The sequence below is a fragment of the Garra rufa genome, chromosome 16, assembly GCF_049309525.1.
Source record: "Garra rufa chromosome 16, GarRuf1.0, whole genome shotgun sequence".
In the NCBI taxonomy this organism is placed as follows: Eukaryota; Metazoa; Chordata; class Actinopteri; order Cypriniformes; family Cyprinidae; genus Garra; species Garra rufa.
The window spans coordinates 7,430,450-7,447,434 of record NC_133376.1 but is presented as its reverse complement, the minus strand read 5'-3'; the positions used below and the strand labels follow the sequence as shown (position 1 = coordinate 7,447,434).

The following is a 16,985-nucleotide window of genomic DNA, read 5'->3' as shown; positions in this document are numbered from 1 at the left end:
AGGCCTGTTTATTTCAGAATATAATAAAATGTGACCCTGGACCACAAAACCAGTCTTAAGTCGCTGGGGTATATTTGTAGCAATAGCCAAAAATACATTGTATGGGTCAAAATTATTGATTTTTCTTTTTTTGTCAAAAATCATTAGGAAATTAAGTAAAGATCAAGTTACATTAAGATTTTTTGTAAAATTCCTACTGTAAACCTATCAAAATGTAATTTTTGATTAGTAATATGCATTTTTAAGAACTTAATTTGGGCAACTTTAAAGGTGATTTTCTCAGTATTTTGATTTTTTTGCACCCTCAGATTCCAGATTTTCAAATAGATGTATCTCGGCCAAATATTGTCCTATCCTAACAAACTATACATCAATAGAAAGCTTATTTATTGAGCTTTCATATGATGTATATATCTCAGTTTTGTAAAATTTAACCTTATGACTGGTTTTGTGGTCCAGGGTCACAAATGTGACTTATAGGCCTAGCCGCTGTGACCTGTCGGTTAAATTTTTACGTTAATGCATTTTACCTTCTGCAAACGAAAATAGCCGCTTGATTCGGTTATATATTCTTACTGTCAGTTAACAAATTTACAATAGAATTTAGCTTTGCTTCCCAGATAGTAACAGAGTCTGGGCCAAATCTGGCTTACATTCCACACTTGTCTTTTATTCACAGTCTTGACTGCAAAAGTTTGTGATTTGTTTTTATTTTTGTATTTGTTATGTACTATAGATTCTGACAATTAAAAAAATCAGGCTCCTGTATTCACGAAATCAATCACTATCTTTGTTCAAACACGGCAGTAAATTAAAGTGCTGTTTTTGTGCGGTCTGTCATATTTTAGTAGCTATATACAACAAATCTACAGCGCTTCCTTTAGGCTATTTATTACGAAGCTGTCAACACTGTAAACTCTGACGACATGCAATCAGTTGACGAACACCCATCCATATATAGACTATGTAATTCAATAATATGTATAAAATTATTTTATTTACAAATTTTGTGTTTTCCCTGTTTCATTCGTTTAATATTGTGAGACTGGTGCCATTGCTTTTTTGTTTTTATTTTTTTTCAAGAAAGAATTCAACCCTCAAGAATATGAGATAAATCCAGCCCTGTACATGATACAGATTTTTGTTGCCAAATTGGTTTGGAAGACTGGTTGAATAAACAATTAAACTGAACTTGCATGCCTGTATGACTGACAATTTAATTGATCACTGAGAGAGCACTGACTTTGTATGATGTTGGTTCAATAGAAAAATGAAATTTTAAAAAATAGCTTAGATGTAGTGAACTACTTTTGCCATGATGCTGTAGCTTAGCTTGCTACATTACCAAAGGCTGTAGCTTTAGTGTAGTTAAGCTTCATTTAATGAAGAGTAACTGTTAGCTTAGCTCACTACATTTTCCAAGTAGCTTGCCCATCACTGTTAGAACGTTCGGTGACGTAACGCAACTGACAAATTCAAACTGCGCTTTGGCGCGCTGGCTGGCGCTGAGCCAGAGACGGACGAGCTCTGTGCTTGTCATATAATCACAACTATGCAGTGTTTTAACCACATAACGCTTATTTTAGGTTTCAGACATTTATATAAACATAAGTACTAGTAAAACGAGACATTTAGAGTTTGTAAAATACACACATATGTATATGGAAGCAGCAAACAGCAGTCTATTCAAATATAATTTGCCGATGTGTTTTATTCATATCACATACACATAGTCTAAGTAACTAAAAAGTTCACTCTATTCCTCTTCCAGTTCACCAGCCACTTACTTGCATGTATTTCGGGAGAAACGGATGAATTTACGTGCTATAAATCCGGCTGACAGGACTCTCTGAACGGCAGCGCGAACAAACATGGCGGCGCCCATCTCACGTTACAGATTACGATCCAGATCATTTATATAGGGTTTTAAACGACGAAACACTCTAATTCACACATATTTGTGAATCGGAATATCAGATAGTTCATGGCATGATAAGCAAGTGTGTGAGTATTCTGAATAAAAAAGGAAAAACGAAATAAAAGCGATCTATCTGTCATACAGTGTTATTGTGTCTGTGTTGTGTCACGTGACAAGCTTGATGCGTCGCCATGGAAACAATAAGGACGAACGTTCTAAAATAACGGTCGCTTAAAAAAAACTCACTCTCGGGGGTCCGCTAGAATATTTTAAACTCACCACTGAAAGGGTTAAACATCCTTGTTTGTGATCTACTGAAGAAACAAAGTCACCTACATCTTGGATACCCTGGGGGTAAGCAGATAAACATACATTTTTCACATTTGGGTGAACTATCTCTTTAATATTTTAAAATGGCAGAGTCAAAGTCCGGACTCTAATCAAATTGAAATATTGTGGAAGGACCCGAAGCAAGCAATTTATAATAGGAAACCCACCAACATTACAAAGCTGAGTACTGAAAGTACTAAGAGTTTTGAAATGAGGTATGGGCTAAAACTTCTACAAGCTGTTGTGAAGGACTTTACAAGAAACTTTACCTGCAGTCATTGCTGAAAAAACAGATACTGAAAGCAAAGATTCATATACTTATGTAACAATAGTAACAATAATATAGTTTTTTTTTACAAAGTTTATATTTTTGTCTCATTTGTTTGATTAAGACCTCTTTGTCAACTTCCAGGACTTTTCAGGAGGAAAATCAGATGTTTTGGGTCATATTTATACAGAAATGTTGAAAAAGGGTACACAGGGTAACTTTTAATCAGCACTGTATCTAATGAATAGGATTTCCATGCTCATTTTACAATTGTTTAAAGCACAATTAAATACTCAGCCAACCCTGTTACTAGCCAGCACTACAATGTGTAATTTTATGCCTATTTGCTTATAACTAACAAACCACACAGACTAGAATAAAGTCATCGAATTCAGTCAAATCATATATATTCTTCTTTTTCTTTATACTGTAAATGTGTCTGTTTATGTACTGTTTTAGGTTTGATCAAATTCTTAAGGGCATTCAATCAGAGAAGTTGAAATACGGCATGTTTCAACACTGGTACAAGATTTCCCGCAAACGTTAATTTTCTTTTTCTTCACTTACTTCTCTTGCCTGCACCTGCAAATTTAGATTTTAGGGCTTTCCCTAGAATCTAGCTGATTCATCAAAAGTAATGATTAACATTTTTAAGTGTATGAAGCACTTGATAAAACTGCTCACTAATAATAAGACAAACAAACAAGGAAATTCAAAATTTTGTAACCTTAGATTTCTTCACACCTTAGAGGAAGAACATCTGAGACAAACAGAGGAACCACACCCTCTGCGATCATATATAATCAGGCCCTGCTGAGGTCTGATTAAGATTCATCAAACTCTCTCTTTCACAGCAGTTATACGTTAACATCATGGGTAAGTTATGATATTGTCTCAAGAATGAAGAACGATTTTTGGTACTGTAACACTGCTTAAATATTCTGTATAAATAATTATTTATTGACTCGAAAGGCCTTGATATTTTCCATGTTGTTTCTAGCATCTATTTACGGAGACATCATGAAAGTAGACACCACCGGTGCATCAGAGGCGACAGCAAAACAAGACAAGTTAACCATAAAGGGTGAGAATGCATAACTGCATACAAATCATACTACATGCACTATGTTACAGTATGTATTAAAATGATTTAAATTTGTTACAGGGGTTGAAGCCTCTAAAAAACTGGCTGAGCATGATCTGACCCGGGTGGAGAAATACAAGAGTATAATAACCAAAGTTGGCAAAGCAAAGAAGTTGGACCCGGCTGTGATCGCTGCCATCATATCCAGAGAATCCAGAGCTGGAAACGGTCTGAAGAATGGATGGGATCCCACAGGCAATGGCTTTGGCCTCATGCAGGTTGGTCAGAAGAATAGATTTACTCTATTTGAAATTTAATTCACAGGTAGACTTAAGTGTGCACATGAAATGAAAGTGAAAAAGTGCTCTGCATTTACCCATCCAAGTGCACACACACAACAGCGAGTAGATAAGGTTCAAAAGTTGTCACAATAATCATTCACGCAAAGTGTTAACTAAATATTTATGTTGTTTCAAAGCTTCATTTTTGGTTGACAAAATATGCAAAAAATAATTTGGTAAATTGCATATTTCCAAACATTTATAACTGTTCCCTTCATTGATGGTGTTTATTTTAGGTCGACAAAAACTACCACAAACCAGCTGGTGCATGGGACAGTGAGCAGCATATCACACAAGCTACAGAGATACTCATTGGCTTCATTAAAGAAATTAAAGCCAATTTTCCCGAATGGACACAAGAGAAATGCTTAAAAGGTAATACACTTCCACTCTCAGAAACCACAAATGTATCTTGTTTCAGAAACTACACCTATTAAATTTATCAGAGAACAGAGAAGAATGATGATTTGATAGATGAACATTGATGAATGAATTCATCAGTCTATACACCGTCTAAAAAAACTTTAATATAAAAATTAAGTGAATTATGTTAAATAGAATGTCATCAATCTGATTGAGTGTTTCATGTCTGTTTCAGGGGGAATAGCAGCCTACAACAAAGGTGTGAAAAGAGTGACTTCCTATGAGAATATCGATGCCAAAACCACAGGACTAGATTACGCCAATGATGTTGTTGCCAGAGCCCAGTGGTTCAGAAGCAAGGGTTACTGATCTGTTGTATACAATGTATCAATTTCACTTGATTACTCTGCATTATTAAAATGTATTGGTATCACTTAAATATACCCAGATAGCACATGTACATTTTCAAGATGTCTGTTAAAGTTCTCTTGATCTGGAAAGCATCTGCTGTGTACAAACGTCTGGCAGACGTCTGTAAGATGTCAGTTTTACATATATTTTAAATCATAAACATCTTAAAGACATCTAATAGACGTCTATTTGACATCTGATAGGAAACGTCCAATAGACGTATTGCAGATGAGCAAACTACGTCTTGCAGATGTAAATGCAGACGTCAAATATACGTCTCCAAGATGTACGTGTGCTATCAGGGTAGCTTATAGGTTGCTAATACCATCTCTTTGTTTTCTGTATTTTTTCATTCAGTATATTTTGTAGCATTCCAATAACTAAGAGCTAAATTACATACTGTATGTCATTGCATATATATGAGATGATCAAATAAACTTTTTTTAACTCAAATTATCAGCGGTCTTGTCATATTCTACATTGTTCCTGGTTTTCAGTCACATGACTGGCACAGAGACCTGCAGAGAACTGCTGGCCTGCCAATTTTCCATCTATTGTTTATTTGCTTTGTTTGTAAATTCCATCTATTGTGGTTCTTTTTTTTTTTTTTTTTTTGCCTATTAGTTACATTCACTTCACACCCAAAAGCAGAACAGCTCTAGTGTTTTCAGCAGCAGTGATTACAGCATGATTACAGTTGGAAAGTTGCAAGCTTTGTTTCCAAATGTCCAAAGTAAGATTCGGTGTCAGTGGCGAAACTTTTAGATGCTTCTTCTAATGCAATGTCTCTTTCCCTTCATCTCAGGAAACCAGACATGATATCTATAATTGTTTTTAAAGGATAAGTATTGCCAAAATGCAACCTGGGCTGTTTTTTTTTTTTTTTACTGTAAACGAGACAAACTTATATCTAAAAGCATAATTACGACAAACGAGCCGTTTTTGAGATTGACTGTGATTTTGTTTTGTGGTCAATGGCCGGTGAATGGGAGATCGACACTTCTTGACTGGCAAGACGGCTGCGAGCGGAAACCCAAACAGCGTAAGTGAGTTGTTCAAAACCTTTCTTTTTAGTAAACTCTGTACACAAACAATGTTCTTACTGCTCGAGTTCATGTGTAGAGACCCAGGCGATTCTTCGAGCAAAGTTTCATGGTGTGTCGAGCCTTCTTAGTGTTGTAAAAATATCGATTTTGATGCGCTCAAATTTATGCCCCTAGAACTCCCATTCACCGGCCATTGATAACAAAACTAAATCACGGTCAATCTCAAAAACGTCTCGTTTCTCGTAATTATGCTTTTAGATAAATGTTTGTCTCGTTTACAGTAAAAAAAAAAAAAAAACAGCCCAGGTTGCATTTTGGCAATAATTATCCTTTAAACAGAAGTCAATAATAACAAAAATAATTACAGTCCCCATATAGAACCAAATTTCAAATTATTTTTCCAGCTTTATTTACAATTTTGGTCTTACAACAAAAACTAATGAAGGAAAAAACACATTCCAAAAAAAAAAACATAACCGGGTTGGAAAAGTCATCAGTCCCTTGATTTATTACTTCATAGAGCAAACTTTTGCTTTAATTACAGCCATCAGTTTTTTTGGATATGTCTGTAATAGCTTTGCACACCTTGATTGGTAAATATTTGCCCATTCTTCCTTGTAGAATTGCTTAAGTTCAGTCAAATTCTGTGGGGAGTGGTAATGGACTTCTCTCTTCAAATCCATCCACACAATTGTATTTAAGTCAAGGCTCTGACTTTGCCACTCAAGGACATTCACCTTCTTATACTTAATTATTTTGTTGTTTTTGCATAGTGCAAACGAGAAAGGATTCTTTCGTGCCACCCTGCCATACAGGCCAGTTTTGTGTAAGGCTTGAGAGATAGGCTAGTTGTTACATGCACAGACTGTCCAGACCTAGTCATAAAGCCTTGTAAGTCCTTCAAAGTTGCCTTTGGCCTCCTGGTAGCTTCTTTTATCAATGTCCTCCTGGCTCTGTCATCCACTTTGGACGGACAGCCTGATCTAGGCAATGTGCTGGTGGTGCCATTCGCTTTTTACTTCTTATTGATGCTCTGAACAACAGTACTCCAAGGGATAGCTAACGCCTTTGAAATGTTTTTGTAGCCTCCTCCTAACTTGTGGCTTTCTACAACTTTATCTCAGAGGTCTTTTGAAAGCACTTTCTCAACCATGGTGAATTCTTTGCTATACCATGCACTATAACAGTGGGATCTTCAAGAAAGAGTGTGTTTTATTTTATTTTCCAGGGTGTAATGTGACAAAAGGTAAATGTTTTCACAGGGTATGATGATTTTCTATAGCCCATGTACTTTTACAAGTGAAGACTGAAGTGTTGTTATCTTTACAGTAACTCTTATCCAGTGTGATCAAATGCGATTTCCATTCAGTTCTCTCCTCTGCAGGCCCTAAATGCACCTGCAAGACTTCTTGATACAGCTTGTGGTTCTCTAGAGGGCGATGTTGAGCCATCCTGCACTCACACATGATACTGTATAAAATGCCATTAGAAAAAAAAAATTCTTGCTAAAGATGACCTGATATGTCTAGTGTTTTTTGTTTCTTTTTTAATAACCTTGAGAGAACCACAATATACTATTAAGTGGAGACCTGTTTTTCATGCACCTATCAAGTTTGAGATTTTGGGCTTTTTGGTTTTTCATAAAGTGTTTTTTTTTTTTAACTAGTTGAAAGAAAATATCCAAAAAACACAATCAACTGGGTAAGTAAGTAAGATGATAACTATTGGAGTTCCCCATGCACTTAATAAACAGCGCCTATATGGGTGGGTCGTCCATGCATCTCTCTATCTGCCCACTAAATAGCCGCCCTGCCCACCAGATGACCAGACAGTCTACAGAATTCAGTGCAGATCTACGTACGATGTAAGTAAGAGATTCATTTCCTACTTTTATTGATTATAACGGGATTTTTTTTTTTTTTTTTTTTTTTTTTTTTGAGAATGCTTGAACTCGCGTCATAAAGTTCTTTGATAATATATTGCAGCTTATATAATTTATTCGCAGTTTGAATAACCATGGAAAGAAAGCGTTATGTTTTAATTAAATTGTGATTACGTAAAAAAAAAAATAATAATAGTTGTATTAAAATTGTTTTATGACGTGACACCCATATCTGGTAATTGCCTAAAATAACGGGATTTTGATGTGCGTTTGTTATTAACAATAGGCTTTTAGCCTCATAAGTTTTCTACCCTCTGCCTGTCCTTATACACAATTAAACTAAATCAATTACGGCTGTCACGATTAAAGTTACAGTGAAAATGAAATGAAAAGTGTCTATACTAAAGTGTAAAGTGAAAGTAAAAATTAAATAAAAAGTGTGGATTAATACGGGTGTTTCCAGTAAACTGAAAGTGAAAATGAAATTGTGATAATGTATAGCCTAGACAGCTCCCCTGTCCAAGTACCCACACTTTCGGTCTTTGCACTTGACTACTTAACTATATGACGCATTTCCTGTTTTTGTACCAAGTGTTCAAGTGAGCAGGAAAACAACAAGTGTGTGTTTAACTTTTGATTACACAGTGTAGACAGCTTGATTGATGGATTACACTAACATTAGGCTACTTTTAGCTATTTTAGTTGGTTCACCCTCCACTTCAAATCATTTATTGTTTATTATTAAGCGCAGTCTAATTTTAATTATTTATGTGTTTGTTTATTTATTTGAAAATACTGTATTTCAGTATTGCAGACTGTACACATTACTTCATGTTTGTAATGGAGCTGCCTCAAAAGTTTGGGATCAGTAAGATTTTAATGGTTTTTAAAAAACATTTCTTATGCTCATCAAGGCTGCGTTTATTTGATCAAAAAATACAGAAAAAACTATAATATTCTGAAATTATTATATTAAATGCCAGTGGAAAAGCAGGAGAGGTACATTCTCACAGCAGTACCACAAAAATACACATAAGAAAAAAAAAACACTTGACTACAAAAAAAACCTAATTGCTACAAGCAGCAAAATAGATTTAAAATACTTTCAGCAGAATGCCCCATCTTTTCCTCCCCCAGATTTAATCTAGACTGGTTTATATAACCTAGGACAAGCTTATTACCTCCAGACCACACCTCCTGGAGGGACATTACCACAAGACACTGCAGGGCCATTAACACAAAATATCTTTAAATTATTTAACATAGGACCATTTACTTATTAAAAAAAAAAAAAGATCCACATAATTCTTCAAATTATACCAAATATAACGCTACGGTTACTCACGTAACCTCGGGTCCCTGAGATAATGGAACGAGCTGTGCATCGTCATTTTTGACAACGGCTTATGGGAAACTCCTGTTTACTCCGATACTGAAGCCTGATTTGTTAACGTTTGTGAAGTTGCTCAAACCAATGGCGCTTCAGCCGCCAAGAGGGGCGGAGCTGACTGCTATATAAGTCGGCAAAAAGCGCCGTTCCCTTATCTCAGGGAACCGAGGTTACGTGAGTAACCGGAGCATTCCCTACCAAAAGGTAACTCTCGTTGCGTCGTAATTTTTGACGACTGCTTATGGGGAACGTATCCAGTCACGGCATGCTAAAAGCAAGAACAGAACTAGTCTGCTCAGCGGTTCAGCTCAAGGACACTTATAGAGGGCCCAAAAAGGGCTGAGCTAACAAGAGACCCAAGGGTAACCTGAGGTCTGCTTAACATAACTCCACCCACCCAGCGGGGTAAATAGAGAATTAAGCAGATAACACCCGCATCTGCAAAGCAGGAACATCCAGTTTGTAGAATCTAATAAAGGTAGATGGCGACGACCATCCGTCGGCTGCACAGGTCTCCCCAATAGAGATTCCGCTAGACCATGCCCAGGACGAGGCCATCCCTCTAGTGGAGTGAGCCTTCACCCAGATAGGGCACTGTAAGCCAGCCGAGGCATAAGCCAAGGCTATAGCGTCAACAATCCAAAGTGACAGTCTTTGCTTTGTAACTGGCAGCCCTTTAGAGCAGCCTCCAAAGCATACAAAAAGCTGTTCTGATTGCCTAAAAGACGCAGAACGCTCAAAGTAGACTCTCAGTGTCCTGACAGGACACAGCAAATTAGGACCCTGTTCGCCATCCGCTGTAGGGAGGGCCAGAAGGGAAATGACCTGGGCTCTAAACGACGTTGAGAGCACCTTTGGTACATAGCCACTGCGTGGCTGGAAAATGACTTTGCAGTCATTAGGCCCAAACTCAAGACAGGCAGCACTGACAGACAGGGCTTGCAAGTCACTCACTCTCTTGACCGACGCTAGCGCCAAAAGCAGAGCGGTTTTTAATGTCAGGCCCTCAAGCCGATCGATGCGAGCGGCCCAAAGGGGGGCCCTTTGAGGGCTCTTAGGACTACAGATAAGTCCCACGTAGGCACAGTTTTAGGGCAAGGATTGTTCAACTGTCGAGCAGCTCTAAGGAACTTAACGACTAAGTTGTTTCTGCCAATCGTACGGCCAGCTTCAGGAGAATGGTTCGCCGCAATAGATGCCATATAAACTTTGTGCGTGGACGGGGAATGGCCCTTGTCCAGTAGCTCTTGTAAAAAAGTCAGCACATGGGACACATCACATGATATTGGATCCTGATTACGTACTGAACACCAGTCACTGAAGATTGACCACTTAAGAGCGTAGAGTCGTCTAGTACAGTGGTTTTCAATCCTGGTCCTGGGGACCCACTGCTCTGCACATTTTGTGTGTCTCTCTTATTTAACACACCTGATACAGATCATCAGCTCATTAGGAGAGAGATCCATGTACTTAACTGAGTGTGTCAGATAAGGGATACATATAAAATGTGCAGAGCAGTGGGTCCACAGGACCAGGATTGAAAACCACTGGTCTTGTAGACAGAGCGACCAGACATGAAGGCTCCACAGTTCGGGCTGGGGATGCCAAATTTTGCCCTGCTCTTGCGAGAGAAGGTCTCTTGTGGTGCGGCCATCTCCAAAAGAGCTGGGAATGCCGGTTCTCATAACGGAGGAAAAACTTAGCACACAGACACACAAGTTCCTTTGGCCTGCATGCACTCACTAAACTGAGAATGAGCAGTGGCCATTTATTAATGATTGTGCACCAGTGTATCACCCCGCCCACTTCCAGAAACTAGGTCACAGAGTCGATTCAGAACATATACAATAATAACATAACTCAACATCTCTCCTCAGTGGTATCTGCCACGGTGCTGCAGACAGCATCTGGGCCATCTCCGGGAACCAAACCTGATTCCTCCAAAGGGGGGCCACAAGGAGGAGAGAGCATCTCGTCTCCCTGACTCGCCTGATAACCTGGGGTAGCAGGGCGATCAGGGGAAAAGCATACAGATGGGTGTTGGGCCAATCGTGGGCCAGAGCATCCCGTGTTTTTGAAAAATAGATTGGGCAGTGATAGTTACTAAACACTAAGACATGATGTCCTTTTAGGCCTGGGAGGAAGGTTTCTAAGGCTAGACACACTGCCATCATTTTGAGACAGTTGATGTGCAAGCGTTGCTCGTTGATTGACCAGGAGCCGAACGCTGGACTGCCTTCATACAGAGCACCCTAGCCCCAGCTGGAAGTGTCTGTCGTGACCACCTTCCTCCTGGACGTCATTCCCAACTGAACGCCTGACATACACAGGCAAGGAGATGTCCAAGGGGCCACAGCTTTGAGACAGCGGTGGCTTACCTTGATGTAAGCATGGCATGGTATACTGGTAAGCCACTCCGTCAAAAGCGAACCTCAAGAACGGTCTGTGACAAGGCACTATTTGGATGTGAAAGTACACGTCTTTCAGATCCACAGACAGAAACCAGTCCTCTGAGTGAATTTGCGCGAGGATCTGTTTTCAAGTTAACATTCTAAACAGCCGGCGCATAAGGGTGCGATTCAGATGTATGAGATCGAGAATTGGTCTGAGTCCACCGTCTTTCTTTGGTATGAGGAAATACCGGCTGTAAAAACCTGTAAAAATCTGTTCGCTATGGGGACCATTTCCACGGCGCCCTTTGCAAGCATTGTCTGCACTTCGCCCCGAAGAACATGTGATTCGTTGTCTGGAAAGTCTAAACAACACCTTTGAATACAGGTGGCCTGCGAGGGAACTGAAGCAAGTAGCCTTGTTCCACAGTCTTTGGAACCCAATCTGACACGCCGGGGATGGCTTTCCAAGCCAACAGCCAAGCGTCAAGGGGTTCTAATTTTATTGATGCTAGCTCGCCGTCTGTAGAGGGAGCGTTGGCATTCTTGAGTGTTTTTGGTAATGTCAGTACATCGCCCGACAGGGCACACTGTGTGTCACAAGTGTGTGAGTGTAGGGAGAGAAAAATTGCTCTTTATTGTAAGTGGGTCCGCTATTACAGCAGTAGTTTGAGGCACACGCTACCTTGGCAGGAATCGCCTGGTTAGAAAACCTCCGCCACTCAGAAGTTTTCGAAGTGGCGGGGAATAAGTGCGAGCTCTCTTGAAGGGGATTCCAGCACCTGTGAGAATCTTCCTCTTCCTCTTCCTCTCAGCACGCATATCAGGGCGGCTTCTGAGGCTCAGGTTCAGCACTACGTGAGGGCGGGGACCTTGGCACTTTGGAAACGGATATTTCCTTGTCGTTCGGGGGCACTGTTGCAGAACAGGCTCCGGTTTTGCGAGAGCTGAGGCTGCACTTGCTTTGCATGCTGCGGTGTGGACGCCGTCTTCGGGGCATTTAGGCAGGAAGTGACACAGCGCTTGTGACGTCTTCTGTGCCTCAGCGAAATGCTCTGTGAAACCGTCCACAGCGGGGCTGAACAGACCTTTCGGAGATACAGGAGAATTAAGGAAATCCGTCCTCTCAGCGTCCCTGATCTCCGTCAAGTTCAGCTACAAGTGGCACTCCAGCACCACTAGGTTGGCCATTGCCTTCCCGACCGCTTGGGCTGTTGCCTTGGTTGCATGCAAGGCGAGGCCTGTCGTGATGCGCAGCTTGCTGAAAGCACCCAACTCTCGGCCAGACTCGTCCATACCGCGGAAAAGTTGGCTTGAAAGACTTGGAGTACTGACATGCAGGGCCAAGCCAGTCTGGCCGCTGCATAAGCACTGTTTGCAAGAGCTGACGTCATCCTGCAGGGCTTGAATGGCAGAACTGCAGCCTTCAGTCCTCTGCTCGCTGACGGGAGAAGATGTGCAGCTACCGCTTCTTCCAGAGGGGGTAATAAGAACATGAAGCCTCAACCAGCGCAGCCTGTGCGTGGGAAATCCCCAGACAGGCGATGCACTCGCTGTGACCATCCATTTCATGCAAAGGCTCTTTGCATGAACCACACTTGAGAAGCGACATTTGCAACAACGTGCTTGAAAATATGCTCAAATTTGCTCTTTTTTCCTGGCCGGATAGCCGCAGGGGAGGCGGAGTCCACTGCAGGTGGCGAGTTCCACGGCGGGATAGCAGAGCGCTGAGGGGGCAGGTAAGCTTCTTAGGCTTCTTGCTTCTTCGGCTTCTTACAGCAGAGTCAGTGAAGAGATGTCTCATTGATGAAGGAGAAGATTCTGATGAAATGGCACTTTTCGCCAACTTTTATTAGCAGTCAACTCCAACCCTCTTGGCGGGTTAAAGGCGCCATTGGTTTGTGCAACTTCACAAACGTTAACAAATCAGGCTTCAGTATCGGAGTAAACAGGAGTTTCTCATAAGCAGTCATCAAAAATGACAACGCAACGAGAGTTACCTTTCGATAGGGAACTAACATCACATGACTTCTTCCCATATCCCAATCACCAAAGATTCAGTTTCCTCCCCCACTAGTTGGCATGGTTTAACCCAACCCCAGAAAAGGGAGAGCCATTGTCCCGCCCCTTCCTTTGAGAGGTCACAAAAACAGGATATGGTGAGTAGACCACATGTTCGATTCACAATACTCAAACAAATACAAACTTGAAAGAATAAAACATAATTACAACCAGTACCAGTCTCTGTGTGGTTAATGAGGAAAAAAGTTTCTGAAGGGAATTTTAGTAGACATTAAGTATTGCGATGACTTCTGATATGTGCACCTACCATCAAGCAACACAAACACAATATCTTAAACTCTCTGTATTGTAAAGGAATGTTGGAGGAAAATATGCTAAATTAAACATAATGAAAATGTAAGCCTAATAAACTGCATCAGAGTCAACAAAATCATAAATGCCAACAGTGTAGAAAAACAGAAATGTAAATGTTTCTTTTTCTAAAACTTCATTCACTCCCACTACTACGGTGGTGATGATGTCTTAGTCCCCATCATCGCATTAATACATTTTAAAATGTAATTTATTCCTGTGATACAAAGCTAAATTTTAGGCATCATTACTCCAGTCTTCAGTGTCACATGATCCTTCAGAAATCATTCTAATATGCTGATGTTGAAAAAAGTTGTGCTGCTTAATTTTTTTTAAACCTGTGATACTGTTTTCTGTGTATATAGTCTGTGTCTGATCACACCCCAGTGTGCTTCGATAACGTTACATGTTCTTTGTTCAAGCTCCTGGTTTTTGTTTATTAAAGTGTTTGTTTTGTTTATATTTCCGCTTCCTGGCTTTTCCTGGCATCTCATCAACATCCCCACCACTCAGTTTGTGACATTTTCACAGTAAAATACTTCCACCTATAAAAGGTTGAAAAAGAACAGTATTTATTTAAAATATAAATTTTTTCTAACAATACACACTACTGTTCAAAAGTTTGGACTCGGTAAATTTGTATTGTTTCTATTTTTGAAAAAAAAAAATAGAATACTTTTATTCACCAATGATGTGTTAAAATAATAAAAAGTGATAGCATAGATTTACATTTTTAGAAAATATTTATATAATTAAAAAATACTGTTCTTTTTAACTTGTTATTCGTCAACAAATCCTCAAAAAATGAATCGCAGGTTTCAAAAAAATATTTGTCAGCACAACTGTTTCCAACATTGATCATTCTAATAATAAATCAACATAAAATGATTTCTGAAGGACCGTGTGACACTTAAGACTGAAGCAACAGCTGGTGAAAATTCAGCTTTGCATCACAGGAATAAATTATATTTTAAAGTATATTAAAATTAAAAAATATATTTTATATTGTAATAACATTTTGCAATATTACTGTTTTTTTCTGTATTTTTAATTAAATAAACACAGCCTTGATGAGCAAAAGAGATTATTTAAAAAACATTACAAGTCTTACTGAATCCAAACTTTTGAAACTTTTATATAAATAGCAAATATTTTCAAATAAAATATGTAGAGGGTAAACAGTTTACACAGTACTTCTATTTAGAGATTCAGAGATGTTTGTCAAATTTGATCAAGTTTTAGCTATTGGTGGCCATAACTAAGTCCTTTAATTTAATCAGAAAAGTTCTAACCTTTCCTTTTTTCCAAACTATAGTGGAAGAACATCTGAAAAAAAGAAAATTACTTCCTGATTTAGTGTCTCATCAAGCTCAGTGATTTACTCTTACACAGCAGTTCTAAGTCAACATCATGGGTAAGTTATATAATATGATATTGTGAAATTTAGAAGCAATTTGTGATAGTGTAGCTCTGCTATATAAATATTCTGTATAAAATAATTTACTGACTTTATATTTTCCATGTTGTTTCTAGCATGCATTTATGGAAACATCATGAAAATAAACACCACCGGTGCATCACAGGAAACAGCAAATCAAGACAGATTAACCGTAAATGGTGAGAATGCATGACTACATACATATTATTTCAATATATAGCAATATGTAATATAATTATAACAATGATTTTATCTTAAAAAGGTGTTGAAGCCTCCAGAAAACTGGCTGAGAATGATCTGGCACGGATGAACAACTACAAAAGTGTGATCACCAAAGTTGGCAGAGCAAAGCAGATGGACCCAGCTGTGATTGCTGCCATCATATCCAGAGAATCCAGAGCTGGAAATGTTCTGGAGGGTGGATGGGGTGATCATGGCAATGCCTTTGGCCTTATGCAGGTTGGTTAGAGGAACAGATCTACTCTGTTTCAAAATATAATAACATAAGAGAACACATGAGTAAATTTCAGGTATTGAGAATAAATCAAAGCTGACTCCTAATTGAAAATTGTCACAGATGTATATTGCAAAAACAAGAAGCTGCAAGTGGTATCGTACATTAAATATTTCTAAATGTTCTTTTCATTGATGGTGTTTCATTTAGGTTGACAGACGCTACCACACTCCAGTAGGTGCATTTGACAGTGAGCAGCATATGACACAAGCTACTGAGATACTCATTAGCTTCATTAAAGAAATTAAAGCTAAATTTCCCAAATGGTCCCAAGAGCAATGCTTTAAAGGTAAGTTTGCAATAAAGTTTACAATAAATAAACATAAGTAGCATACAAAATAAATAAATAAAAGCAAATAGAAGCTCACAACTTAACTTTCATGTCTCAGTTGTAGTATAATGTCTGTTTCAGGTGGGATATCAGCCTACAATGCAGGTGTGAGTACAGTCAGTTCGTATGAGAATATCGATGCCAGAACCACAGGACGAGACTACTCCAATGATGTTGTTGCCAGAGCCCAGTATTACAAAAGCAAGGGTTACTGAAGAATGAGTAGCCTACAGCAGCTCATGAGTCTTCCTTTTTAATATTAGACCTATTGTAGTGCTATGTTAGTTAAATATAGATGTTTGCTAACATAATCTTTCCAAACCATTGAAGAGTTTGAGTTTTCAAACTCAGTGTTACTACAGAGCTGCAGAGAATTTCCTATAATGACTTAGAGAATTAATTTGGAATAAAATTCATTTATTTACTCAAATCATGTGTCTATTATTTTTGAACTGAACTTTGTAGGACAGTAGATCTCCAGGAACAGGGTTGGGCACCCCTGGTATAGAATGTCATCATTAAAAAAAATGTTCTTGTTAAAGTATGACCTGATATCTCTAGGGGTTTTTTTTCTTTCTTTTTTAATAACCTTGAGAGAACCACAATATATTATTAAGGAGAGACACTGCAGGCAACAATGCTGTTTTTTCATGCACCTATTAAGTTTGAGATTTGAGGTTTTTGGTTTTTCACAAAAGGAGCTTTCCTGTCTGTTCTTATTTTTTTTAATTGTCTCATGCTCATATATATATATATATATATATATATATATATATATATATATATATATATATATATATATATTAGCATAAAAAGGAAACAAAGGCAAATAGAAGTTAATCACTTAACTTTCAGTATATTGTCTGTTTCAGGTGGAATATCAGCCTACAATGCAGGTGTAAGTAA

At 38.6% G+C, this 16,985-nt stretch overlaps 2 protein-coding genes across 3 annotated transcripts; both read left to right on the top strand.

Moving 5' to 3' along the window:
* The first annotated feature begins 1,478 nt into the window (after positions 1 to 1,478).
* Positions 1,479 to 5,122, top strand: LOC141287996 (lysozyme g). 2 transcript variants are annotated; one of them, XM_073820122.1, is made up of 5 exons: positions 1,479 to 3,392; positions 3,517 to 3,600; positions 3,682 to 3,878; positions 4,178 to 4,316; positions 4,540 to 5,122. In XM_073820122.1, the coding sequence occupies exons 1-5, from the start codon at positions 3,389 to 3,391 to the stop codon at positions 4,671 to 4,673; spliced, it is 558 nt and encodes a 185-aa protein (XP_073676223.1). In that variant the 5' UTR covers positions 1,479 to 3,388; the 3' UTR covers positions 4,674 to 5,122. The 2 variants fall into 2 exon arrangements, with proteins under 2 accessions (XP_073676223.1, XP_073676222.1); XM_073820121.1 differs by lacking the exon at positions 1,479 to 3,392 and having other exon boundaries at positions 3,504 to 3,600.
* Positions 5,123 to 15,334: 10,212 nt separating this feature from the next.
* On the top strand, positions 15,335 to 16,624 carry LOC141288173 (lysozyme g-like). Its single transcript, XM_073820272.1, has 4 exons — positions 15,335 to 15,413; positions 15,497 to 15,693; positions 15,899 to 16,037; positions 16,161 to 16,624. Exons 1-4 carry the CDS (start codon positions 15,350 to 15,352, stop codon positions 16,292 to 16,294), a joined length of 534 nt encoding a protein of 177 aa, XP_073676373.1. The 5' UTR covers positions 15,335 to 15,349; the 3' UTR covers positions 16,295 to 16,624.
* The last annotated feature ends 361 nt before the right edge of the window (positions 16,625 to 16,985 follow it).

What these genes read in the sequence shown, in the direction of transcription:
- LOC141288173 (XM_073820272.1), top strand. Translation starts at nt 15,350, where the DNA reads ATGAAAATAAACACCACCGGTGCATCACAGGAAACAGCAAATCAAGAC. An exon ending in AGACAGATTAACCGTAAATG is followed by an intron (nt 15,414 to 15,496) that starts GTGAGAATGCAT and finishes TATCTTAAAAAG; the next exon opens with GTGTTGAAGCCTCCAGAAAA. An exon ending in ATGCCTTTGGCCTTATGCAG is followed by an intron (nt 15,694 to 15,898) that starts GTTGGTTAGAGG and finishes TGTTTCATTTAG; the next exon opens with GTTGACAGACGCTACCACAC.
- LOC141287996 (XM_073820121.1), top strand. Translation starts at nt 3,504, where the DNA reads ATGTTGTTTCTAGCATCTATTTACGGAGACATCATGAAAGTAGACACC. An exon ending in ATGGCTTTGGCCTCATGCAG is followed by an intron (nt 3,879 to 4,177) that starts GTTGGTCAGAAG and finishes TGTTTATTTTAG; the next exon opens with GTCGACAAAAACTACCACAA. An exon ending in ACAAGAGAAATGCTTAAAAG is followed by an intron (nt 4,317 to 4,539) that starts GTAATACACTTC and finishes TGTCTGTTTCAG; the next exon opens with GGGGAATAGCAGCCTACAAC.